This window comes from Solea solea, chromosome 6 (assembly GCF_958295425.1).
Source record: "Solea solea chromosome 6, fSolSol10.1, whole genome shotgun sequence".
In the NCBI taxonomy this organism is placed as follows: Eukaryota; Metazoa; Chordata; class Actinopteri; order Pleuronectiformes; family Soleidae; genus Solea; species Solea solea.
Window position 1 is genome coordinate 23392149 of NC_081139.1, and position 23295 is coordinate 23415443.

Genomic DNA, 23295 nt, shown 5'->3' on the forward strand with positions numbered 1-23295 from the left:
ATAAGATCGAGGCACTGATAGCGTTAATAGCCGATAGCAGAGAAAACAGCTGTTGGAGAAAGTGAATGGCGACAATTGAAAAGCATACAAACTGGTGGGCCCCAGTTGAAACAAGGGTCTTTCTGCATGGAGTTTCCATGTTCTCCCCGTGTGCATAGGTGTCCAATTAGGTAAATTGGACACTCTAAATTGACCGTAGGCGTGAGAGTGAATGGTTGAATGGTTGTTTGTCTCTATGTGTGGCTCTGTGATTGACTGGTGAGCTGTCCAGGGTGTAACCCCGTCTATTGCCCTATGTCAGCTGAGATTGGCACAGCACCGCCCGCGACCCTCCTTTGGAGGATAAAGCGGCTGAAAATGGATGGATGGACAAAGAAGGAAGTGAAATCACTAGACTCAATCTATGAGAAAGCTGTACTCACTCAGGCTCAAAGAATTCTGAATGAAAAATGACAAATATTTCACCTCCAGAATATGCACTTTTACCTTCAGGGAGAGGTATAAATCGATCACACACAAATCCAATCGGTACAAGCTCTCCTTTCAACATCACATTTCCTGATAAACAACCTGCTCTATGACTGTTTGCTCCCGGAAATTCTTCTACACTTCTTAATGTTCTTAGGGTATTTTTAGGTTTTAATATCAGTTCTTTTTATCTCATTTATGATCCTTGGTTTTTTTGTAACTCAGAATTTTATTTTCCATTTTAAATGTATTTATTGGTTTTGAGATCCCTGGTTTTATGTTTTAGAAATTCAATTAGTTTTTTATTGAATTTTAATACACTGATTGCACTCAGGAAACCAACTGCACTGTGACAATACCCCACATTATTGCTGCTGCTCTTGCACTATGAAATTACAAGTTAGATTCTGTCTGATTAATTTCGATTCTTATTATTTAAGCATGTTGCTTTTCAATTGAAGTGGCACTGCTGTGCAGGACAAACTTCCCTCTGGAACAATAAAGTTTATATTGAATCCTGAATCCTGAAATGCACATGGCCAGGAGAGAGGAAGGGAGGGGGAGTGTCAGCAGTGTGTTTACAACAGTGAGGATCATGTGGGAGAAAATGGAAGCATGGATGTTTACGGTTGTGTCATAAGAAATATCTACTCCAAAGCTGTAGGGGGAGCTCTGGAAAGAAAAAGGCGAAAGAGGGACCGGACATGCAAAGTTTTGTTTCAAACAAACAATTGAGCACTTTCATGAGTAGCTTTGAATCTTTCTCTTACTTATACTGACAGAGGCAGAGCTGCATTTTCTACTGGGAGCAGTGTGAATGTTGAAAAAGGTGTAATCAGAGCAGTTGGCTCATTTGAGGATTTAATAGAGAAATAACCAGTGTCTCAGAGAGAAAGAAAGAGAGAGATGCTAACTCTTAGAACACTAACCATAGGCTTGTCCAATCCACTGAATAATTCATTGTTTTTGAGGGTGATTGCAGATTTAATTATCACTAAAAAGGCAGGGAGTTTCTGAGCTGAACTATGTTGACAACCATGCCAGATGCACTTTGTCTTAACAAAAGCAAACTCATTAATGCTGTTGACTTAAATTTAATGTGGCGTCGCTTAACTGGTGGAAGAATTCTACTGTCCCGGTTGAGATTTTCACATAATGTGCTGTTGTATATTTGTCATTTTATGATTCTATTCACTAATAATCATTCTAGGAGGATGGAGGATGTGAATACGTCAGCTGGTGAAGCTTATTGTGTGAGTGATCATCAGCACTCATGACAGTCTGCTTGTGGGTGGGAGGACAGGACACTGGCCAACAAACAGTCTCTTTGTTGGGGGGGGGGATGCAGAGGGTTAACACTGATGTCACTGTTGTTTGACAAAATGGGCTAATGGTGCTGGACACGGCTTTGTCCCGGGGAAAACTGCCAGATCTAATGTGTAAGAGGCCCACACACACATCTTTACTCTAACCTTAACCATCCCAATTAAATGCCTAAGCGTAACCACAACTACATTCTAATCCTCCTAACCCTAAAACCAGGTCTTTAAAAGCCCTTTAAAAGTTGTGGGGACCAGACAGAATGTCCTTAATTTCCCAAAATGTCCACACTCCCTTTCGTTTTAAGATTTCATCCTAACCATGCAGCATGTCTTCACCTTATAATGTAATAATACAATAATTAAAGTTATGGGAACTTGTTTTTTTGTCCTCATAATTAACACAAGTCCTCATAAGGAGACTGTGTTAACAGATTTAGGTCCCCACAACATGATCAATCAGTCAGTGCCTAATCCTAACCATTTAAATCTTAGGCCTAAACTTAAACAAGTTCCTTAAACCTAACAAGGTTTTGCATCATTAAGGACCAGGTTTTGGTGTCCATTAAGGGACTACTGGTCCTGACAAGGTCAGCGTTCATGCCAGAAAGATGTCCTTAAGAGAGGTAACAAATACAAGTACTAACACACACGCACTGAAATACAGAGCAGATAGATACACAGACACGTCAACTGCTGCCATTAATAATTCACCGTCCTTGCAACTGGAGCCCAGTAAATGGCAGCTTTTCGAAAGAAAACAGAGAGTGAGCGAAGAAACCAAAAATAAAAGTGTGAGTGCAACAGAGCAGCTGCGTTCTCTCTGACCGTGCTCCTGTCCTCTTAACAAGCGTGGCCACCTGCCCATTTCAAATCTCTGAGATTTGGATGCAAGCAGGCGACGCAATGGTTTTATGTAGCTGTTGGTGTTTGCACGGCTGCTTAACTATAGCGGGATAATAACTTAGCCACTGAGTCACTCAACCATTCACAACAGCGGAGGCAACATTAATGAACCAGTATTAGAGAGAGTGATCATTAATGACCAGCTGTAGATTGTCAACAGCCTTCTGATTCTGCTGCTGCTAATGATGCCAATGAGGCCGGTTTCTATAAGCCGCCCGTGTGGCAGGGACAGAAGGAAAGACATATTATATTCACTTAAAACAAACAAAAGGCTCACCCAATAAAATCCATGTTTACTTAAGTCTATGATATTATAAGAGAATGTTTGCTGCTTTACCTCATCGTTTGACATCCTTTCCTGGCTGGACATGGAAGTTTATAAACAGTGCACTAAATCCCACAGAGAAAAACTACAGGGGTTGTTAAAACACTGCTGCGTATATATATATACTGTATATATATATATATATATATATATATATATATATATATATATATATATATATATATATATATATAAAAATATACATATACATACACACACACACATATATATATATATATATATGCCTCATTTACCTCATTTAAACGGCCACAATTAAACCATTTCTACAGCCCACAGCCTCGAGCCTCGTGTTGTGTCACGTCTGGTCTGACCCACCTCTCTCCTCATGCTTAGGCTCCTGACCTTTCCTTTCTCTCCGTGTCACCCCCACTTCTAGTCGGGAACATGCACATGTGAAATAAAATCCCCATCCTATATGACAAGCCAAAGTGTTCCACTCCACATTCCAAACAAAGTTCCCTGTCGATCGTGGCGTTTACGAGTCACACTGACAACAGGTGATCATACCTTTGCTGTTCATTGAAACCTCATGAACTTGTTAAACAGAGACGCAGAGAGAAAAAACTATTATTAGTGCTGAATATGGGGACAAACAAATACCTTATTAATCTACAAATAAACACAGGAACTTAATTTAACATGCTCAAATAATACATTGTCAACTCATTACTTACTTCAACTAATTTATTCAATTTATCTAGGGTGGAAACTGTGGCTGATACCAGCTGATAATCAGTGTTGTGCTAGTTACTGAGTTACTTTGTAAAAAAGTAACTCAGGAACTCTTACTTAAACCAAAAAGTAATGTGTTACTGAGAAAGTAACTTTTTAGTTACTGTAAAACGTTTTTCCAATGCTCCCATTAAATAAATTATCATCATATATATTATTATTATTACCTGTGCACGGCACCATGCTGATGATCTGTCTGAAAGCAGGGTCCTCCACCGTGGAGATGGGTAGCGTGTTTTCCATTACATATCCAAGGGGAAAAAACACATGTTTTTATCTGTAAAATATTACCATTGGACTCTTGAAATAATAGCCTGATATTGCTAAAAGAGATCCAAATAAACAATTAAACATACCGTGCTATTGTTTTATCAATTTGTGCCTGGCCATGGGTCCGTCCTTCGAAGTCCGAACTCCAACCGCTGCTGCTTGGGTGGAGTGGGCGTGTGCTCGCTGCTGTGTCTCGGATGCTGCGTTAGCAACCTTAGCTGCTAACTTATCGAAGCATGCCGCTTCTCCAGGTGCTTCAGCAGATTGCTGTTGCTGTTGTTCGCCGTAGAAATTTTTTTTGAACCGGGACACAATGTTGTTTTTCCCCCTGCTCTCCAGTTGAAAATAATGTGAATACCTCCACGGGGAGAAACTTATCTTCCCCTTCTCGCTCGCCATAATGCCGACCTGTCCAGTCCTATTCATGGCGCGTGTTTGATGACGTGCGGGACGCTAGAGGGCGACAAGTGCTTTGTTTTTCAATTCAATTAAACTTTATTGATCGCTAAAATCTTATGGGAACTGTGTGCCGTTGTAAAACCTCACCAAAAGGAATGGAGTAACGCAGCGTTTGGTAACGGAAATGGAGTTACTGAATTAAAAAAAAAAACCACACGTTACATTATTAGTTACTGAATAAAGTAACGGCGTTACTGATACCGCGTTACTACCCAACACTGCTGATAATACATACTGTTATTGCTTATTCACATATTAGGGCTGAACATAGACTCAAAAATCAATATCACAACATGGCCCACTGCAATTTTCAAATCACAAGAGGATGAGTGTTGAAATACCATTTTAGATAAAATTCTGTCCTGACCTGCGAATCATATTCTACAGACTGAATCTTTGTCTCACACCCGAGCTGACCTAAACCTTTAGTTTTACTTACTTTATTATAGGGCTGTCAATAGATTGCCCTACTTTGTTGTTATTACCTTTGTGTGACCAGGAAAGCATCACTGAGGTTCAACAATCTCATTTACGAGAGCATCCTGAGTTATAGAAACACAAATAAGTAATTTGTAAATGGGTCATGAATGTAAAATAATAATTACTTATTGAATTTTAAAATATCAAAATATATGTCATAAAATAGTTTGCATTCAGTGATCAAACAGGTCAGGTAAAACATCTACAGTCAGGTTTGCCTGACTCCAAGTTATTCATTCCTGCATTCAATTATGTTGATGAGGGGGAAAATCAATAAATGGCTATTTTCTTTTTCTTATTGTAGCTTAAACCAGTGTCTGCTGTTCAAATTGAATATCTGAGGCAACACATGAATGTATGTGCTGCCACCGCAGGCATTTTTATAAAGGATGACTTCTATTTGTATAAGGAAGTCACTTCTTAGAAAAAACAGCACTGGCAGGAGGTTTTCTGTTCAACCATTTTTTACAGATGGGTTGGGAGGACCAGGCTTCCCCCGACAACCAGAACAAGCGGATCATCTGCAGAGGCAATTTTCTTAGTTGTGTATTGTCCTGACCTTCCCTCCTCCCTGCCACAGGGGAGGCTGCCTGTGAGCTCACATTTTCATTTAGCTCTGTGAAGGACTAATGGCAGCTGGGTGACACCGAGCCCTCCCCTCTCGCTTCATTTAGCCTCCAGATCAATGTGATCCCTTTGCTCCTTAATAGAGAGCAGCACATGACATGCAGAAAGTGGGTGACTGCATTATTTTCATATCATGTTTTAATACTATAGATTCGGTCACGCTGAGGTCAGTAGAGCACTGAATGGTGTCATCATGTGGTGATGATGTGATGGATCTCCTGGCAGCTGTGCCTCATTCCTCTCAGGGTCCGTTTCATCATGACACAGTTTTCACAGAAATCTGCTGGAAATCCTGACAATACAGATCCATCCTTGTGATTTCTGTTTCTCATTGCCTTCCAATGTCCAAAGTATAAAGCCTGCCCCACACTAGAGGATAATTAGCCGGATTTTGGTCTCAATCTGGCCCTTCTGACAATCGTTGGGGCCTTTAGGCTGCTTTTAGGCTGATTTGAACAGATTTGACCCAATTATCCTGTAGTGGGAGGGGTTAACAGACCCGATAGAACAGCGATTGGGGCGTGAGCAGAACTCTACAATAACCAATGAGAGTGAGTTGACCGGGAAAGGATGTTGCATACTTTTATTTACAACCGTAACTTGTAAAAGTCAAGTTGAGTAGCCATGTCTTCTCAGCCATGACTACTCACGCAAGTTCCTGTGATGAAATTGTGTGATTAAATGTGTAGTCCTGCGTCTTGACTAGACTTTTTTTTAATTATTGAAAAAACATTGAAAGTTGTTTACAAGATGTGTTGTGTCTGTGGTCTCCCACGTCTTTAAAACCAAGGCAGATCCTGAAAATCCTCCAGTGAGGGTTAGGGTTAAGAGGGATCACTTTCAAATGAAAATCATTTGGTTTTCGTGGACTTAGAATAAGCCTTTTATTTGTGTATTTTTGTACTTTATGCAAGGGCATTACTTTATGGAAGCTACCACCTTGTGCTGCCATGTTTCTCATTTTGAAGAAGGACATACTTGTCTGGTAAGCAAAGGCCACCGTAGTTCTGATGCAGTATGGCAGCAATTTTCACAGTGAAAGGTCAATAAATGTAAATAAATTTTAAGTTTTTTAACTGAGTTTTAAATTGCTGTAAAATATGTACGATGGATTTTAAGGATTTAAGACATTTTAGACATTTCCCTGGTAACTGTCAGAGATTAACCCACACAAGTCTTTTTAACTGATCTACAGTTCGGCATTGTTCGGCTTGATTCTTGTGTTGGACGGCTTGCTCATGCCTCTTCCTGTGACGGCACTCTGACCAATCAGTGGCCGGCAGTCTGACGATTGCACGCATAGCAGAGCAGGTACTAAAAAAAAACCACCAGGAACTATCGCTAGTGGAAACGCAGAATAACCTTGAAGTGGAATGATTATTAATCTGCACAAATACTTTTTGCATCCCCATGTTCACATGAAAACAATAATAAATATGGTAATTATTGATCATAGTCTCAGAGGTTTTTCAGATTTAAATCCCAGTTCAGTTTGGGAATGGCAGCACTAGGGAATGAGAGTTGTCCAATCAGTACAAACTGCAGAATGTCACCTAATTCTAACACACTAGACCTTTAAAACTAAAACACCATACAAACTGAGGCTGAGTAAAGTTTTGCCCCCCTCCACTGCATCCAAAAAGAAAAAAAGACTTTCTGTAACTGGCATTATTTCGAAGGAGTCCAGGTCAGTCCCTTTCCCTGACATCTCTGCTTTTGTCCAGCTCTGAATGAGCTCTTTCTCTCTCTCTGCCCCCTGAGCAGAGGATCTGGGTTTGTCTTTGTGTGGGAAGGAATAGCGTGGTACACAGACACATCCGGTCTGCTCGGCTCTCTCTGTCTGCTCTGTTTTTCCTCCTGTCCCAGAGTCTTTCTGCACATCCAGTGGGTCCTGAGCCCCTCACATGTGACCTTTTCTTCTTCTTCCTCAAGCCCCACAGAGGAACGACAGAGAGAGGGCGAGGGAAGGGATGGAGGTTGAAAGAAAGAATCAAACAAAGACGAGTAACACTGAACAGACTGACAGGAGGATGACTGGATGGATCGACAGACTCAGAAAGTACTCGGGTAGCAAACTTGAGACAGGGAACCAATTCAGTGGTTTAATCGAAAAGTAGTTGTGAGGAGATAATCGTAAATTAGACACTGGTCAAAAAAACTCTAAAAGAAAACACTAAAACAACTAGAACTCAATGCACAAGACAAAGATGATCTGGTAAAGAATGAGGATGAGACACTGACTAAATATGCACAGGGAGGAGGGAAGATAACGAGACACACATGTACAATTGGGGACTCAGTTCAATTGGGGGTTGCAAGAATCAGTCGGCCCGAGTTTGCTTTCACACTTTCGCACTTAAGTGAAACCTTTCAATAACATATTCCCCTCCTCGTCTGAGGCAGCGCTGCATCAGGAATTACTCAAGGAGAAGACAAGATAACAATGAACAAGAAAACTCGCTCCTCTGTTGGTTAATGCAGGACAACTTCTATTTCCTCCACATACTAAGAGCAAACCATGGATCTGCATCAAATCCTATCCTTTGCAACAATGGGATCAGCCATTTCATCCCGGCTAACTACATGTGCATACGTTTTGGTTGTGTTTACCCACAATGCCCTGCGCTGTAGTCCACTTCCTGCATTTGGTTCACTTGAACCAAACCAAGACCTACGTATTTAAGCAGAGTTTGCTTCTTTGGTGCGGATCAGAGTTCAGTCAAACGGGACTTTCCGAGCAAACAAACTAAGATTCAATTGAGAAGGGCTGGTGCGAATGCCCCCTTAGTCGAGTCCAGTCTAATCTACTCAAAGACACATTTTCTATCATACATACCCATTCACACGCTGGGAATCGAAAACCCACAACCTTCGAGTAGAAAGACGACTCGCTCTTAGACAAGGGTTAACAAAACATAGCAGGAAACACAAAGAAAGCACACGTAATATAATAATAAACATGAATTCAGAGAATTAGATTCTCAGACAGGAAGACAGAAAGAAAGAAAGAAAGAAAGAAAGAACAAAAAAGATGACAGAAATTAATACAAATTCATAAAAACATTTTTAATCACAGATGCTTCGATTCAGTTGAGCAGTTCCATCGTTAACCAGCTGAACAGTTTAATTGCACCTGGTCCACAGGAATGACAGAACTCTCATCAGGTTGTTTGTGTCTCAGAAATCTCTCCTGAGCCTCAGACCCTCAGACACATTGTGACATGAAACTAAAGACTGTGGTCAGACGGTGCGGAATGGACATGTGATCTCATTGGCAGTGGAGGCTGTGGTCAGGCTCTTATGTGTGTGTGTGTGTGTGTGTGACTGAGGACTTTCCCATGTGAGTGGTTGCACTAATCAGAGGTCACAGGGGTCATCTGAGATCAGGGCAGACGCATCGATGAAGGTGATTCACAGGGAAAAAAATGGAGAGAACTGGATAGGAAGGCAAAATCGATGCAGGGATATGCATCTGTAGCTAACCTTTTGCTCTCCACGGGCCTCAGCCTTTAAGTAGCAACAATCAATTATGTGATCAATTAGTTTTTAAGTGAGTGGGGGAAAGAACTCCAGGATAAGCAGCTTGTTTAAACCTGTACAGCTGGGATGAAAAGCATCATTTTATCAGAGAAGGTTGCAGCTCAAATACACTATTTAAAAGAGCTGCTGTCTGCTCTGAAGGACAGTCCATCATTCAGGACTTCAGTGTTTTGTCTGACACACACGTCAAACAGGCAGCTCTTGAGGAAACACGAAAAACTAAAAAAGATGGTGCTAGAGGATAGTTACATAATCTATAAATAGTTTTAAATTGAAAACAAACAAACCAGCAACAGACATCATTCAAAAAAAGCAAACATTGAGGAAGTACAAATACACATACTGTAGCTACATAGAGAACAGAGATTTTACCCCAAAGATGCTAACAAATGCGACAGCACAAACGCCAGGTCGGCATCTGTTTTGCATGCTTCTGAATTTTTTAATTCTAAAATATTTAATACGGTTGTTTCCTCTTTCTCGCTTTCTGGTTTTCTCTGCTTTGAACAGGATATTTTGAGGCAACCCTCCTGACTTGGCTGGTTCTCAACTGAGCTCTGATTCATTCATCATAAATGCTAATATCACAATGGTGATTTGTCACCACTGAGCAGGAGACAATTTGAGGTAACCTGCGAGGACGTCGTGGGCCGGATAAAACTCAATGGTGGACCAGATCTGGCCCCAGGGCCTTATGTTGCCCATGTGTGCTGTAAACCCTAGAGATGGTTGTGTGTAGGCATGGGTTGATAACCACCAGGTTATTCAAAGGTCAAGTTACCAAAACCACTCACAATCATACCAGTCATACCATGCTCAAAGGTATGAGCTGTTTCTTTTAATGACCTAAGTGCTGGAATCATCACTTAGGTTTTTTTGCAGCACTGAATAACACAACCACTTCTCCTCCACGTTGGTACAACCAGTCAGTGTTATCAATGGTATGATGGAAGGAGGTGACATTTCAGCACTTTTATTACAATATCAATATACCATGATGTTTTAGTCAGAACAGCCCAGCCCCAACAACCATGCCATGTTCAAAGTCACTGAAATAACCTTTTATAACCATAAAATAATCATTCTGATGCTCAGTTTGAACTCCAGCAGATCGTCTCGACCATGTCTACTTGGCTAAATGTGCTGAGTTGCTCCCGTGTGAATCTGTGTTAACAAGCCGGTGGGTGTTTACTGTGCCCATGGCTCATACTGTGACACCTGCTTTTGTAAAGATGATTCATGGGAATGATATAAGCTTTCAGATGTGACATGGAAGCAATAAAAAAAGCTCCATTATATGAACCAGACACATTACTGCCTTTATTCTGTCTTTTCTGATGGCTGAGCCTGTGAGGTCTTTGTGCCCAGGAGGCAACCTGTCACACAGGACAGAGCAGAGCCGCAGTGACAGACTCGTGTCCTGCTTTCACCACAGACATGTCCCCAGCTCAGGGGGAGGACAGTGCTGATGCAGCAGTCTGAAGACGTTGATGCTTTATAACATCTACAGTACATGATTTTGGATGTACATTGGTGGCAGATGTTTCCAGGCTGCGGTCAGTTCATTATGTGACAATCTTCTCTTTTGTCCGAGACAAATAATTCCGGGAATCCTTAGTCACTGTAAGCTGAGTGGAGTATTTTTAGAGCCACTGTGACTGTTGCCAGATAATCTTCACTGTTCTCACTCGGCTTAAAAGCCTCATCCTACTAGTTTGATCTCTGCAGGTAGCAATGGCTCCTCAAAACTCAGACTTTGCCACATATGGATTCTAAATAATGAAGACAATCGAGTGGAAACACTCTACAACACTGATCACTGCAAAGGTATTTCACTTTCTTGCCAGGGATTTGATAAAAAGACTGTAACCACTGTCAGTGAGGACACTATGACCTCACATGTTTCTGAGCTTTAAAGGGATAGTTCTGTTTGTTTAAGGTGTGGTTGCAAGAGGTAATGATGAAAGTCAACAAACTGCCTGAGCCGTGTGCGCCCCCTGCTGGCTTCTGCATCAGAGAGCGATGGTCCCAATCTGTGAAAAAACATCACCAGCAGGGGCCGATGATGATGATTTGACCCCAATCAGTCAAACTTTGCTATACATGTCACTGATAGCTCAATGTCCCCCCCTTCTGGTCACCAACATTTGAATAATTTACACATCACCTCTCAGAGTGTAGAAACAAATTTGGGACATCTTTTTCTAAATAAATAACAACTCTTAATGAATCAGAACAAAGTGAAGCCTGGAACACCATGTCAGAGACACAGGAACAGAAGACTTGAATTCCATAACTGACACCAGCAACATCACATGGGAATCTCAAGTTTAAAGATAAAGTTTAGAGATTAAATCTCTAAGCTTCAAACCCATCTGCAACTCATTCTATGCCACAGGTGCAGAACATGCAAAAGCCCCTTTTCCAGTTTCTTTGCATTTCTAGGGTTTGATTTGAAAGCAGCATTCAATGATGTCCGGCCTCGCTTTACCTGAACTGATTTCTAACGTCCTGTCCCTCTGTTGTGTTTGCCAGCGGAGACTGAGCGAGGCCAGAGGCTCCCTGATGTGGACGCAGCGCAGCAGCTCAAACTGAGAGAGAGGCAGCGTTTCTTTGAGGAGGTCTTCCAACACGACGCGGATGTCTACCTGTCCTCAGCACACCTTTGCATCAGAGACTACAGGAGACGTGAGTTGGACTGGTGGCATCTCTGTGAACTTTTCCACATTCAGACAATGATGCCAATCATCTCTCACCATCTTCTTGCAGCACCCATTGGCAGTGTCTCATCCATGGAGGTGAATGTGGACATGCTGGACCAGCTGGATCTGACTGACATCTCTGACCAGGACGCTTTGGATGTCTTCTTCAGCTCTGGGGAGGAGGGAGTGCTGACGTCCCCACTGCCAGGTACAAAAAACACATGTTAGAAATAGTTTATACGAACTTTACAGGGATATTTCAGATTTTTTGTCGTGTGGTTAGATGAGGCATTGACACTTTGCTTCCATCTTGGTACGGTTCGGTTTGGTACAGTTTGGAATGGCAAAGTCCTTAGTCAGGCTAGCGTTTCAACTGAGAATAGTACCTTTAATTGGTAGGCGGGGTGTGGGCTGTGCGTAACGTGATGCCGTACCAGTGCGACGACATTGAACGCAACACAACAGACACAACACAGGACACCCAGCAGCTCTGTTGACACGGCCATCAGGCCCAGCCCACACTGTTCTCAGTCGTAATGCGAGCCTGACCCAGGGCTTTACCATTTCAAACCGAACCATACCATGATGGAAACACAGCACGAGTGACACAAACTCAACAAGCAGCTCCTGTGACACAGGTTAAAAACACATTTTTCATCTGACCTACAGTCCAAGGAAACAATAACAACGAGGAAGTCATCAGCAATGGACTCTTCCGACACGTCCTTGAGGGTCTTGATGCAAAATCTCGGATGTCCTCGACGTCTTCAAGCTCCTCTTGCGACAGCCAGAGCACCAACGCCAACGGGGAAGATACACCTGAAGTGGGGTCGGACAATGACGAAACACACAGCAGCACTGTCAAGAGGAGAGCCGCACCTTCAGAGATAGTGAGAGTGAAAGCTCAGACCTCACCTTTACCTTTCTAAGGACACACCCTCCTAACAATGGATCTCCATCTGCAGGATGGCAGCTGACTGCTGGAATGGGGCAAACAGAGGTTTTCTTATGACAGCTACTGAAAAAAGGCTTCTCAATCTTCCACAAACTGGTTCTTATGACTGCTCTTGACCTTCCTTTGATTTATGCGTTGTGGGTTGGGTGCTGTGTGTTTTGGAGTGTAAATATTGGTGCTTCCATTAATTATCACCTGCTTCATTCTTGTTCTGGCATGTTTGACAGACAAAATCTCTTCCTATTTTACTTCCCTCACAGGATTTTGTAGAAGATGGATGATTCATGTTGTACAGAGTTAACACATACAGCAAATAATAACATCAAGTGAGTGGCTTCAGGTAAAGTGTGGTAAATGAAGTCACCCGAATGTTAAATGTGCTGTTTTTGAACATTGTGCTGACAATGCAAATTCTCCTAACTCCAATTTCAATGGTCTCTTTAAAAAAATATTTCTTTGGTTTACCAATAAAGAAATGTTTAATCACATGTTCCGACCAGTTTTCGAGCTGCTTTTATGATGACAAACCAGCGTGTAGCTGTTTCCACGCGGCAAACTAAGAGCATGCTTCTGGGGAAGCTTACCACAAGCAGAAGTTGCAGGGCAACATCATAAACAGCCCTTATATAATGTATGAGCCGTTATATGTTCCCAGAGTGCCGACACTTATTACATTACATGTCATTTAGCAGACGCTTTTAACCAAAGCGACTTACAATAAGTGCATTTAAACATTTGGGTACAAATAAGAGCTAGTAGTAAGTAAGAGCTTCAAGTAAGCCAAACTATGAAGTGCTAGTCATAAGTGCTATGTATACGGTTTTTTTTTTTGGTTTTTTTTTTCGTCGTCGTCTTAGTCAAGGTAGAGGACTTATAGAACAGTGTGTTGAATGGCATCCATAAAAGTGTGAAACATTTAAAAGTCACTATATCTACAGGATAAATAAATGAATGAATGAAGAAAAACCCACTGACCAAATATGGAAAAACTGCATGTGTGACTCATGAGTCACACATGCAGTTTTTCACTGACTGTATATTCAAACACACTTACACACACACACACACACACCCTTTAATTGATGTGTGTGTGTGTGTGTGTGAAGCGCAGAGGGCAGGGTCCTCCTTTGCTCAAGTGTAACAGAGGGCAATCGTCAGACACTCGGAGCTGGAGGTGCAGAACGAGCATCATGCTTTGCTTCTTCTTGGTACGTACAGCTGACACTGACTCTAAATCTTTCTGGATATAATTATATACATGTCAACATTACTTTAAAACCAAGCAATAAGGTCGCAGTTTGTAGATTATTATCTGTAAAGGAAAACATCTTGACATAATGCCAGCGTTGCAGGCAGTGATGCTTGAGGATATTGTTTCTGTGCAGCGGGATGTTTCTTTGCAACTTGCTCAGTGTTGACATCCAAAATGAATTGGTGTGAATTTATTGCAGACGCTAAAGATATAAATAGTCAGTATGGTCGCAATAAATAGTGTAAAGTATGGGGTGAGGAACTGGTTTAACAACTATGAGGACAATAGGTCCAGTTCATTCCAAAGTAGAAAAAAATGACATCAATCATGAGCCCACGGCGACTGACTTAACAAACACACCATACATAAATCTCCCTTCTTAAGACTGCACACCACAGGGTTTGTTTGTCTTTCAGTTTTGTTGTTTGTCAAGTACAACATGTTCAGAAGAACTGAGTCGTCAGCGAAGGTCTTGGATCATTGATTCCTTCACAATTGAGGAGGAGCATCCAGGGCCCTTCCCTTATGTGCTGGGAAAGGTGAGAGACTCACACCGTAAAATATTTCACCCGAAACGTTATTTTGACTTGTGGTTGCATGTAATCGCTTGGTTCAATCTTTATTACTGCTGTGCATGTCAGTGCAAGCCATATGTATACATACAGCATGTATACAAAAACAGAGGAGTGGAGCTTTGCAAGGCAATAAAAAAACAGACACAAAACTAGATGAAGTACAACCAACATCAAAGTGGTGACATACATCATCATAATTATAAGAAAAAAGATTGTATTATTGGAATAAAATGTATCAGTTGTGAGAAATTACCTATGTGGGACAGGTAAGACAGTAGACTGAAAATAAAACTTATTCTCAGTGTTTTTGAAAGAGGGTAGTAAAAATAAAATAAAATAAATTAATAAATAAAATTAATAAATAAAACAAAAAATAAAAATAAAAGTGGACCTAAACTTGACCCTTGAGGTATACCATAATCAATAGGAGCAGAGTGAGCATTTTTAGTATTTTTTATTTATTTACTTTTTAATAAGAGGCAAACAGTCTAGACCCTGAAAGCCAATATCAACAGTTGAATATTTAAGGAGAATATTATCATCATTAAAACATTTGAACGTTGAATCCAAGTCTCAGTGTGACTAAGAAGAATCTGGTGTTGTGTTGTAGATAAACATTGAGCGCGACTATCGAGTATACTTTGATCTCTATGGGGAAGGCGTGGATGAGGAGCCGAGGGGAGTCCTCTCCATTCACAAAGACTCTGGCACCATTTATGTCCACAAGGCTGTGGACTATGAGGAGAGGACGATGCTAAAGGTTTGACTAAAGGAGCACACTGATGAGTTTCCCCAACAAACACACGGGGAAGAGTGCAGTGACACGTAGATGAGACAGACGGCTAACTTTGTTTTGATATCATTTAATCACTCATTCTTCATTACCACTTTATCCTCCACATTCTTTTAAGTATTATAGTTACATCATATATTTCTTTTAAAATTGTGACTAAGACTGAGTAATGTATTTCAACCTACAGCTACAATTTGAGGCCAGGACGACAGATTTATCAATTGACACTAAATTAGGAGTTGAGATTACCATACAGGACATCAATGACAACCCACCACACTTTCAGAATGATCTGTATGACATCAGTGTGAAAGAGGAAGACATACAAGGTAGACATGCCTCTTCTTTGCCTTCTCGTTTTTTTCTTTTACTGTGTTTATTTCCTCACAAATGAATCATTTATTTATCGTTTCCTAAAAGGCTCCCATCTCCTGACTGTGGTGGCCAGCGACAGAGACCAGAAAGGAACAGCGAACTCCACCTTCCACTATGAGATCAAATCTGTGTCTCCAAACACTCCAGACACTGAATTCGTCATTGAGAAGACTGGAGCTATTTCATTCAAGGGATGTTTGGATCATGACGTAAGAGTGTCTTGTTTTTAACATCTTAACAGAGTCATGCAAATTAAAATAGGTTGTAGCATTTCCAGTTCTGTTAGAGACTGTGATATATGGAACTGTAATGGGTGACATGTATTTATGGAAGTATGTACCTGTTCAGTTAGTTCTTCACCAGACTGTATGGTATGACATCTATAGTAATTATGGGCATGTACCAAACACAGAGCACTGTCTAATTATAGTGCGAAAAATGTTAAGTCTATGTAAATGAACAGAGCTGAAAGATGAACGTACTCTAAAGATTTACACCTATACTAACTATACTAGTATATACTAGATAACAGCTTCATAGTCCATAAATGGTCTGAAATGACTGCATTGGACTAATATCGGTAGATACTCAAGTTTGTGATATCGGTATCAGTATCGGACCTAAAAAAAGTGGTACCGTCCCATCCCTATATCATACATCTACATATACATGTATGATACTCCTATGATAGACTCAGACACAATTTGATTAAATGTAATTTTTCTAATTGATTCTATTAAGGCAGCTGACATGTTCACGATACTGGTGGAGGCCAAAGACAATGGTGAAGTAGTCAAACTGTCCAGTTCAACCACCGTTGTCATTCACGTCCAGGAAGGCAACAACCACCTCCCAACCATCAGTGGACAGACGGTAAAGCCCGGGCAGATTAAAGGGATAGTGAAGATATTTTTGCCTGAGACACAAACACCTGGTCTTTCTAAAATAATTACTGCCACTGTGGACACAAGAAAATATTGAGTAAAGCCACTTAACAAAAGGCTTAGCAAATAAAATACCACAACTTACTATTTGCCGATTTATACTAAAAACTGAACTCTCGACCTTCCAGTATAACACATTTGATAATTGTTTAAGTTACTTGTAAAGCAGAATTGCAGAAAAATCATAGAAAAATCTAATTATTTCATCATAATATTGACTTTTTCATTCTGTATCTTGTCATCTTTCACTTTACAACAAGGCTCTTTTTCAAAATAAAGAGATTTGTGTAAACAACTAAGCACAATACTATATGATAAGGGTTTTGATTTTTTCGATTTGGAATGACCTGGGCCACAGAATGGAAGACCTGGGATTTATCGCAGCCCTTATCACATGAGACAATACAATGTCAATGGTAAATAAGAGAAAAAAAATTAACAATAAAGAAAAATTATGAATGGGAGTCAGAATATTTTTCACTTTAAGTTCACAGGCGAGGAATTATATTTTGTTCAGTTCCTTTATTGTTGCCTTTTCAATGTCCTGAAGGCATGTTTTACTTAAAATGGTTTGCAATTATTTTATATTAAAATAATCAAAAGCAACTAAGATGTTAAAATTCAGACATTATTCATATTATTGTAATCTTCAGACTCTTTTACTGGAATAATCAAAACCCAACAAGGAAAAGTAATATATACTATTAATATGACAGTATAATTGATTTTGTTTCAGTGTTTATTCTGCGTGATTTTACAATTTTGTTCCAAGGAGCCATTGTTTGTGTCAGTAAACAACAGTATAATCAACTCAAAGTTAAGATTTTCATATTGTATCCTCTTATTTCAAACAACAGGGCAGTGGGAAAGTGAAGGAGGGGGCGATTGGGTTTTCCCCTCTGCGGCTACACGTGGCAGACAAAGACACCCCACACACCCCTGCATGGAGAGCCAGGTTCACTGTACATGCTGATGAGGGAGGACACTTCATAATTGAAACAGACCCAGACAGCAATGATGGAATCCTGAAAGTAGTCAAAGTAAGTGGTATTTGGCGGCATGCCTTACATTACAGTGACACCCACCTCCCTCTGACATGTAGCGACAAGCATATCTGCCATAATGCAACTGCTACTTAACTGTGTATGATCTCAGGCTTTAGATTTTGAGGAGAGAGCACAGAGGGAACTGTCCATCTCTGTGGAAAATGAGCTTCCATATTTCTCCTGCCAAGTGAAGGGGAGGAGGTCCTCAGGCCTTTGGATTGTTGACACCATAAGAGACAATGATCCTGGTGCAGCTCAGCCTCACTCTGTCAAAGTCATCATCAATGTGGAGGATACCAACGACCCCCCAGTGTTCAGTGTGGCCAACAAAGAGGCCACAGTGGAGGAGAACACCCCCATAGGGACGTGGGTGGAGAAGGTCACCGCTGTTGATCCTGACTCCAGTCAAGCAAGAGATTTTGTGTAAGTAGGATGTTCCTCCTTATCCGTCCACCTACATGTGTAGAAACCAAAATCAATAAGGCTTTCACTCACAGAGTATTCTACACATGATGGTCCAGAGAGTGAGAACAGAACAATCATCTTAAATATGCTGCTCCTTTGACATGGACATTTGTTTGTGACCGACACATTTCCAGTGTCGGACCCGATTATGAACGTCTGAAACGATGAACAGACATGTAGTGTAACATAAGTGAAGAACAGAGATTTGGAAATATAGCATGTTGGAATTGTTAGAATTGTTTTCTATTTCACTGCCTAGTCTGACGTCTCCTATGACGTGCTCCTGGATGTTGAAGTATAGTATACTGTATATGAAGGTACATATAGGACACCTAATGTGGCAGTGTGGTCCTCTGTTGTAGCTCATCTGCTTCAAGGCAGGTAATTGGTCTTCTGCATGATTTTGGGGTGTAACAATAGGTTACTCAAGTTACTCTTGCGAGTTACTCTTGCCTGTTTTATTATTTTTAAACCAGTTGTGCGTTCTTCCTCAGACGTCTGGCAACAGCAAAGCCTTTTCTTGCAGAGAACTGCTGCTCACTGGATAAAACATACAAACTCCATGCAGAAGGGCCATTTTCTGACCAGTATATATATATATGTATATATATATATATAAATATATATATAAATATATATATATATATATATAAGATTGAACATGTAATGTAATAAACAAAGAGGAACTCTATTCTAAGTGTCCAGTCTGTGTATCTGAGGGTTTATGCAGAATCTCCTATCCATGTAGTGACCTCTTCATATTTGTCCACAGGTACAAAGTGGGCAACGACCCTGCAGGCTGGGTGACGGTGGATCCCCACACAGGCGACATCACAACTGTCAAAACACCAGACAGGGAATCGTCTCATGTTGTAAATGATGTCTACACCATCTTGCTGTATGCAGTGGATAAGGGTAAGATTATGTGGATACAAATCAAGTACACGACATTACTGAATTAATTAACATTAACTATAACGTGAAGGTGCAAAAGTTAAATGTTTTGGTCTATATTTGCAAATTGAGGGCCAGAAAAAAGTAGTTCATGGGCCAGCTCTGGCCCTGGTGCCGTATGTTGCTCTTGTGTGCAACAGAGCATAAGAAGTGACGCAGAAAGAGATAATATTCTGGAAATTCAGGTAGTGATGTGCTTAATTGTGGCGTATTTATCCTGACTGGAGCTTTACATTCATGTTTCATTCATATTTCCACTGCTTATTTTGACATTTGGGACAGGAGAGCCACCGATGACAGGCACCGCTACACTGCAAATCCATGTAACAGACCAGAATGACAACACACCACAGCCAGTAGAGACCTACTTGTATGTGTGTATGTCAGACAACCCCATCGCCACCAACATCACGGCCTTTGACCTGGATGAAAATCCTTTAGGAGGGCCTTTCACATTTGAACTGCTGGGAGATGTCAGAGGAAAATGGAAACTGAATCCTTCATACGGTAAAAAAAAAAAAACTAAGAAAAGAAAGAAAGAAAGAAAAACAACTACCCTACGTAGATAAATATCACAGAAAACATACAAAACTATAATGTTTGATTATTTCTCACAGGTTACACGGCAGGTCTGGTAAAGGAGCCCAGTGTATATGCTGGACCGCACACAGTTGGTGTGAAGATCTCTGACGTGCAGGGACAGTTTGGCGTTTACAACCTCAGCGTGACCGTGTGTGACTGTTCTGTGACGGGCAACTGTCGAACCCGCCGACACTCTGCCACCAGAGCTGCCTCTGGTGCTATAGGGATAGTGTTTGCCTCACTGGTTTTACTCCTGTGTAAGACACTATGTTGCTACCTGTCAGTCGTGTTGTTATACAGCAGACGTCTCAAACTTATGGCTAGTGGGCCATGTCCGGCCCTCCAATTGTTTTCCTGTGGCCCTGCAATTGATTTTAAATTAAAATGGGTTATTTTTTAATATAGTCTTTTGTGGGGCCACACACATGTGGCTAGCACTGTTCCCTCACAGCAAAAGGTTGCTGGTTCACATCCATGACTTTCTATGTGGAAATTGCATGTTCTCTTTATGTCCAAAAACATGCAGAGGTTAATTGCCTGTACGTGTGAATGAATGGTTGTCCTTTACACCTGGCATTAAGATACGTTCTCTGTGATTGGATTACAATCAGATCACGTCTAAGCACTTGTACATACAGGTGTAAATCATTTTGGGAGGGGGTGGGAGATGCATTGTGACCGCATTGAACAGAACTGTAAAAGCAACAAGTCTCTGATGCATCGTCACTCACACCCACAACTTCCATGTGAGGGGAAATACATTGGTGGCTCTGAGCACAGCTCATGTGAAAGCTGCAACAAAACTGCACAGTCGGTTTTCCGCTCGTCGAAGACGACTACTTCCCCTGCATCGAAAAGCCAAGGGGATTCCATACAATAGCGTGACTTCACATGTGGCTAATGTTGTTGTTGTTGTTCATATGGCAGCACACAGGATGTGACGCCGTAGTCTGCTGCTGGAAATCTTTGCAGAAGAAGAGGGGGAGGAGACGCAAGGGGGATGACTGTGATCAGATAGTCATCTTTTCTTGATGTGGACACCTGAGATGCACAAAACCATGTGTAAATACATGTTGTGAAGCACTATCCGATGACAGCAAATGCATTCTAATGCCAGGTGTAAAGGTGGCCTATACAGTATGTCGGCCCTGCAATGGACTAGTGACCTGTCCAGGATGTAACTAGACCTTTTGAGTTTGAGACCCCTGTTGTACAGTGAAACCTGATGAGTTGCTGCAATTTTGTTTTGTTTTTTTCACGAAATGTTGCCTTCGTCCCTCTGACAGTTCTGCTGCTGATGGCAGTCGTCTGCTCCTGCAAAAATGAGTTCATTACTTTAGAGACTATATCATCCGGGCAAACCCTCCTTGAATCAAACACAGAGAAACCCGGCACAGACTGCCAGGTCACTGCTCGCACTGCACTTTCGATAAAACAAACCACTGACATGTTTTCATTCAAATTCGAGTAACACTCTGTTCTTCTTTTTAGGTACTTGACAGTGTCCTGACAGGATCTTCTGAGAAGAAGCGTCGAGATTCCACTACTGTACATGATAGGATGCAACATACGGAATTTTCAAAAGTGGGCTTCGTCATTTTTGTCAGGCATCCTTCTTCTTACGAACGATAGGTGATGAGTTGATGGTGTAGAAAAGAAACCCCTCTGACACAGGACTCATACCGAACAAAGGGATTTCATTTGGTTACAAGTCAGGCATCAGACCAAGCTCTGAAGTAGTTTGGGAGAATGTGTTCCTGCCGAATCTCTGAACAATTCTGCCCCAGAAGAACAAAACTAACTTTATATAGATTATCTAGCATTATCAACAAGTCGGGTCCAGATAAACCATACTGTCTCATGATCTATAAATTGGATGCAACAAGTTTGGACAATATCACCATTTAGTCAAACAAGAGACATCTATACTTCCTTAACACACCATATCCAGGACAGACCCTCAAGCTTCCTGTTCTATACAGGATGCATATTGTAAAGCATCTAGTGTGACTGTCATGTGTCCAGAATACCATCTTGTCTCATGTTTACTTATTAATGTCCATCATTAATGCATTTAAGGATTAAACGTGTTCTTCTAAGTTCATATACTTCCATCTTTCACTTAAAAACTTAAATGATTGATGAAATTATAAAAGTCCTTGTTTCAATACGTGATATCATTCTCAATAAAAAATATTTATGGTGGGAAACTTATCTAAAAACAAGAATTGTGATAGCTCATTATGACTTGATATAAAGTGGGGGCCACATAAGCCCCAGGCCCTGCTCACGTTGAGTAAGTTAAGTACTATGAAGTCATGGAAAACGACGTGCCCGATACCCGAACTGAGTCGAGCCAAGTGTTGCTAGAACTGTATAACGCCAAAGTGCCATAGCATGTATGTGCATGTATGCTGTTCATCACGGTTGCTGCACCTGTTGTGTTGAACAGGAAATGAGACAAAGCTTCAGGAGCAGACACTCCATAAAAGTGGACGACCGAAGAGAGAATCACTTGAACCTACTCGCTGACAACTGCACACAAGTAAATCAGTCACAGCTTTACCTTCAAATATTGACTTTTTTTGTGCCTTTCATTTTCAATCACATTCTCCTCCAATCGTAGACAACCTGGAACCCTTTCACAGCCAACGACTATAACCACACCCACCAGGTAGAGTGACAGTTTTGGTGCTTTTTGTTACCTTATGGCAGCTGCTGGAGAAAATTTATTTTTTTGTACATTAATGTGTTCAGTACAAGGACATGGGAACACTGACTTCCGTCAACCAAACAAATAGCCATGTGTTGGATGACACTCTCCGCATCCTGCTGCACAGGGTCAGTATTTAAGTGTTACAGCCATTGCTGTAAAAACACTACAATGTGTTTAAATTAATATGAATGTCTGCAGAAGCTGTCCACTCTCCAGGAGATGGAGGACGAGATGCTAGACGATGAGCTTCACATGTACGCAGACGAGGGAGAGTCCCACAACCTCACAGAGCTGGAGGCCATCGCCATCGCACCTGATGACACATCCTTCCTGAAAGCACTACAAGAATTGGACCCCAAGTTCAACCAGTTGGCTTCCATTTGCAAGCCACCACATATACAAAACTGAAAAGCTGCTCTTTTACCATTTGGCGTTCATACATTTTGTTTGGTGGTGGAAATAGATCTTTCAGAGCTGGTGGCCCAAGGTAGAAGCGAACCAAGTGGGGCAGCACAGTATTGAGATTTCTTTTTATTTTAACAATAAAGATACCTTAGATATCCAGATTGTATCTACATTCATTTTTGGGTGGTCTGTACAGCAACAAAACAGGAGATCCAATTTTTCCAAAGCTGATTCAAAGCACATTATGGAGGTGTTTGGAATGCAATTCTGATCGGATCCGACTGTCTTGGTTGCTCAGATGGGATTTTAAAGTTTCACTCACAGCACGACTCGAACGACAACGTAGATGTGGAGAGATGGAGGTTAATTGGAGGCACATTAAAT

The 23295-nt window shown here is 41.1% G+C and overlaps 3 protein-coding genes across 4 annotated transcripts in view; 2 read left to right on the top strand and 1 right to left on the bottom strand.

Moving 5' to 3' along the window:
• The window catches only part of LOC131460229 (uncharacterized), a 22479-nt gene extending 18457 nt beyond the window's left edge, over positions 1 to 4022 (bottom strand). The window contains exon 1 of the mRNA XM_058630526.1: positions 3939 to 4022. The gene's annotated coding sequence lies outside the window, so the exon portion shown is untranslated. The remainder of the gene's footprint in view (positions 1 to 3938) is intronic.
• si:ch211-253b8.5 (dysbindin) overlaps positions 1 to 13292 on the top strand; it is an 18673-nt gene extending 5381 nt beyond the window's left edge. The window contains exons 2-4 of one of the 2 annotated variants that reach the window (XM_058630528.1): positions 11683 to 11835; positions 11917 to 12072; positions 12519 to 13292. In XM_058630528.1, the coding sequence (XP_058486511.1) occupies positions 11683 to 11835; positions 11917 to 12072; positions 12519 to 12778 (569 nt within the window). In that variant the 3' untranslated portion in view covers positions 12779 to 13292. The remainder of the gene's footprint in view (positions 1 to 11682; positions 11836 to 11916; positions 12073 to 12518) is intronic. The other variant, XM_058630529.1, reaches the window with a different exon arrangement.
• Positions 13293 to 13935: 643 nt separating this feature from the next.
• cdh27 (cadherin 27) lies at positions 13936 to 23251 on the top strand. The gene is made up of 17 exons (XM_058632053.1): positions 13936 to 14012; positions 14473 to 14595; positions 15242 to 15391; positions 15612 to 15753; positions 15845 to 16008; positions 16541 to 16672; positions 17601 to 17783; positions 17899 to 18212; positions 19027 to 19169; positions 19491 to 19715; positions 19826 to 20047; positions 21077 to 21195; positions 21282 to 21374; positions 22243 to 22335; positions 22417 to 22464; positions 22548 to 22631; positions 22705 to 23251. Exons 1-17 carry the CDS (start codon positions 13995 to 13997, stop codon positions 22912 to 22914), a joined length of 2463 nt encoding a protein of 820 aa, XP_058488036.1. The 5' UTR covers positions 13936 to 13994; the 3' UTR covers positions 22915 to 23251.
• Positions 23252 to 23295: the final 44 nt, after the last annotated feature.

Coding starts and splice junctions, on each gene's coding strand:
- cdh27 (XM_058632053.1), top strand. Junction 19,170..19,490: donor GCTGTATGCAGTGGATAAGG/GTAAGATTATGT, acceptor CATTTGGGACAG/GAGAGCCACCGATGACAGGC. Junction 22,465..22,547: donor ACTATAACCACACCCACCAG/GTAGAGTGACAG, acceptor TAATGTGTTCAG/TACAAGGACATGGGAACACT.